Source organism: Myotis davidii, unplaced genomic scaffold (assembly GCF_000327345.1).
Source record: "Myotis davidii unplaced genomic scaffold, ASM32734v1 scaffold1364, whole genome shotgun sequence".
Lineage (NCBI taxonomy): Eukaryota > Metazoa > Chordata > Mammalia > Chiroptera > Vespertilionidae > Myotis > Myotis davidii.
This window is the reverse complement of record NW_006295736.1, coordinates 321022-323434: the sequence shown is the minus strand read 5'-3', so window position 1 is coordinate 323434 and position 2413 is coordinate 321022. Positions and strand designations below refer to the sequence as shown.

Sequence of the window (2413 nt, the reverse complement as noted above, 5' to 3'; positions counted from 1 at the left end):
TTAGGGGTGGGTGGCAGCGGGGACTCAGGGCCAGCTGGGTGCCTCTGAGAGCAGCCAGCCAGACCAGGTCGGGAGAGCGGGAGCCTGTGCCCGGTGACACACGTGGTTCCCTCCAGGTGCTGCTGTTCCTGGCCCTGTTCGGGGTGGGCCTCTACTTCATGTGTCACATCAGTGTGGGGCTGGACCAGGAGCTGGCCCTGCCCAAGGTGAGCTGTGCACGGGGCCTTGGGCCTCGGGGGGGTGGGGGGGATCCGGACACGGCAGGCGGGCAGCCTGTGCAGTCGGGTGCAGGACCCTTCCAGAGTGGGCGGGGAGAGGCCTCGTCTGGCAAAACAGACACCGGGTCCTCAGGCACCACTCACGCCCACGCTCTCCCTCCCAGCCCTGGCCCCGCCATTCCATCTTCCGTCTCCGATTTAGGGACCTCATGTGAGTGGAATCATACCAGTTCTCCTTTTGTCACGGCTTATTGCACTCAGTGTCATGTCCTCACAGTTCACCCGTGTTGTGCCAGGTGTCCGCATTTCCTTCCTTTTTTTTTTTTTTAATATTTTATTGATTTTTTACAGAGAGAAAGGGAGGGGGATAGAGAGTTAGAAACATCGATGAGAGAGAAACATCGATCAGCTGCCTCCTGCACACTCCCCACCGAGGATGTGCCCGCAACCCAGGCACATGCCCTTGACCGGAATCAAACCTGGGACCCGTCAGTCCGCAGGCCGACGCTCTATCCACTGAGCCACACCGGCCAGGGCAGCATTTCCTTCCTTTTAAGGCGAATAATATCTATGCACACATGCACATGTGCATCTCACGTCTGTTCAGCTGTTCATCCGTCGATGCAGACTTGTTCTCCTTGTCTTAGCTGTTGTGAATCCTGCTGCTACGAACACAAATGTCCAGATGAGTCCCTGCTTTCCATTCTTTTGGATAAACACCCAGAGGTGGGCTTGTTGGTACAGTAGTTCTGTTTTCAGTTGTTGAGGGTTCGCCCATCTCCTTCCCTAGCGGTTGCACCGATTTACGTTCCCACCAACAGCGCAAAGGGTTCCAATTTTTCCACATTCTGGCCAGCACTTACCGTGTTCTGTCCGCCCCGCCCCCGGCCCCTCTTGTTTGATGGTAGCTATGCTGATGGGTGTGAGGCGGTAGCTCATTGTAGTTTGTACCTGTATTTCACTCATGACTAATGACGCCGACTTTCTTTTTATGTATCTTTTCTGGAGAATTGTCTATTCAGGTCTTTTGCCCATTTTTGAATCAGGTTGGGTTTCTTTTGTAAATTATTCATTGTTCATGAAATAAATGCAGCTGAGTTTTGCCTGTTGGTTTTCTATCCTGCAACTTTGCTGAACCTGTTTATTCATTCTAACAGGTTTTTAGTGGAATTCTAGATTTTATCATCTATGAACAGAGATTTGTTACGTCTTCCTTTCCAGTTGGGTGCCTTTTATTCCTTTTTCTTGCCTATTTGCTCTGCAGCTTCAGGTACTCTGTTGAATGATGGTGGTGGCTGTGGGCACCCTGGTCTTGCTCCTAGTCTTAGAGGAAACACTTTCAGTTTGTCACTGTCGAGTATGATATTAGCTGTGGGGTTTTCATATATGGCCTTTATCATGTTGAGAAATTTTCCTGTATTTCTACTTTGCTGAGTTTTTCTTTAATTGATTAATTTTAGAGAGAGAGAGAGGGGGAAAGCAAGAGACAGAGAGAAACATCAACTTGTCGTTCCACTTATTGATGCATTCATTGGTTGATTCCCTGTGTGTCCTGACCCGCTAGGGATTAAGCCCATGACCTTGGTGTATCAGGATGATGCTCTAACTAACTGAGCTACCCGGCCAAGGCCCTGAGTTTTGTTTGCTTGTTTGTTTTCTTAATCATAAAAGGATTTGGGATTTTGTGAAACACTTTTTCTAGGTCAATTGACATGGTCATCTGATTTTATTTTCATTCTATTAATGTGGTGTATTACATTGGTTGCTTTTCATGCATTGAACCATCCTTGTATTTTCTGGGAATATATCCCACTTGATCATGGTGTATCATCCTTTTAATAGACAGACAGTTCCTGACTTAAGAGCCTTCATCCTACAGTGGTGTGGAGGTGACATGCAGTCAGTAGAAACTGCACCAAATTTTGAGAATTTGGATCTTTTCCTGGGCCAGTGATGTGCTCCTGGTCAGAGAAGTCATCATGAGGGTAAAGAGCCAGCACTCCGCGGTGCAGTGTGTCCCCAGCCCTTGTCTGGACCTTGTGTTTGAGCACGTTTAAGGCAGCAGGCTAAGCACATGTCAGCAGGCTCGGTGTATTAAAGTGCCGCTCGTGAGGTGTGACGTGTGCCAAGAAGCAGAGGGGCGTGATGGCGTCGGAAGAAAAGGCTGGAGGGCTTGCTGCGTGCCGTCAATGGAC

The 2413-nt window shown here is 49.2% G+C and overlaps 1 protein-coding gene across 1 annotated transcript in view; it reads left to right on the top strand.

The window, feature by feature from the left end:
• The window catches only part of NPC1L1 (NPC1-like 1), a gene marked incomplete at its 5' end in the record, with an annotated part of 24734 nt that overhangs the window by 5412 nt on the left and 16909 nt on the right, over nucleotides 1-2413 (top strand). Inside the window, one exon of the mRNA XM_006770395.2 lies at nucleotides 68-206. Within this exon, the coding sequence (XP_006770458.1) occupies nucleotides 68-206 (139 nt within the window). The remainder of the gene's footprint in view (nucleotides 1-67; nucleotides 207-2413) is intronic.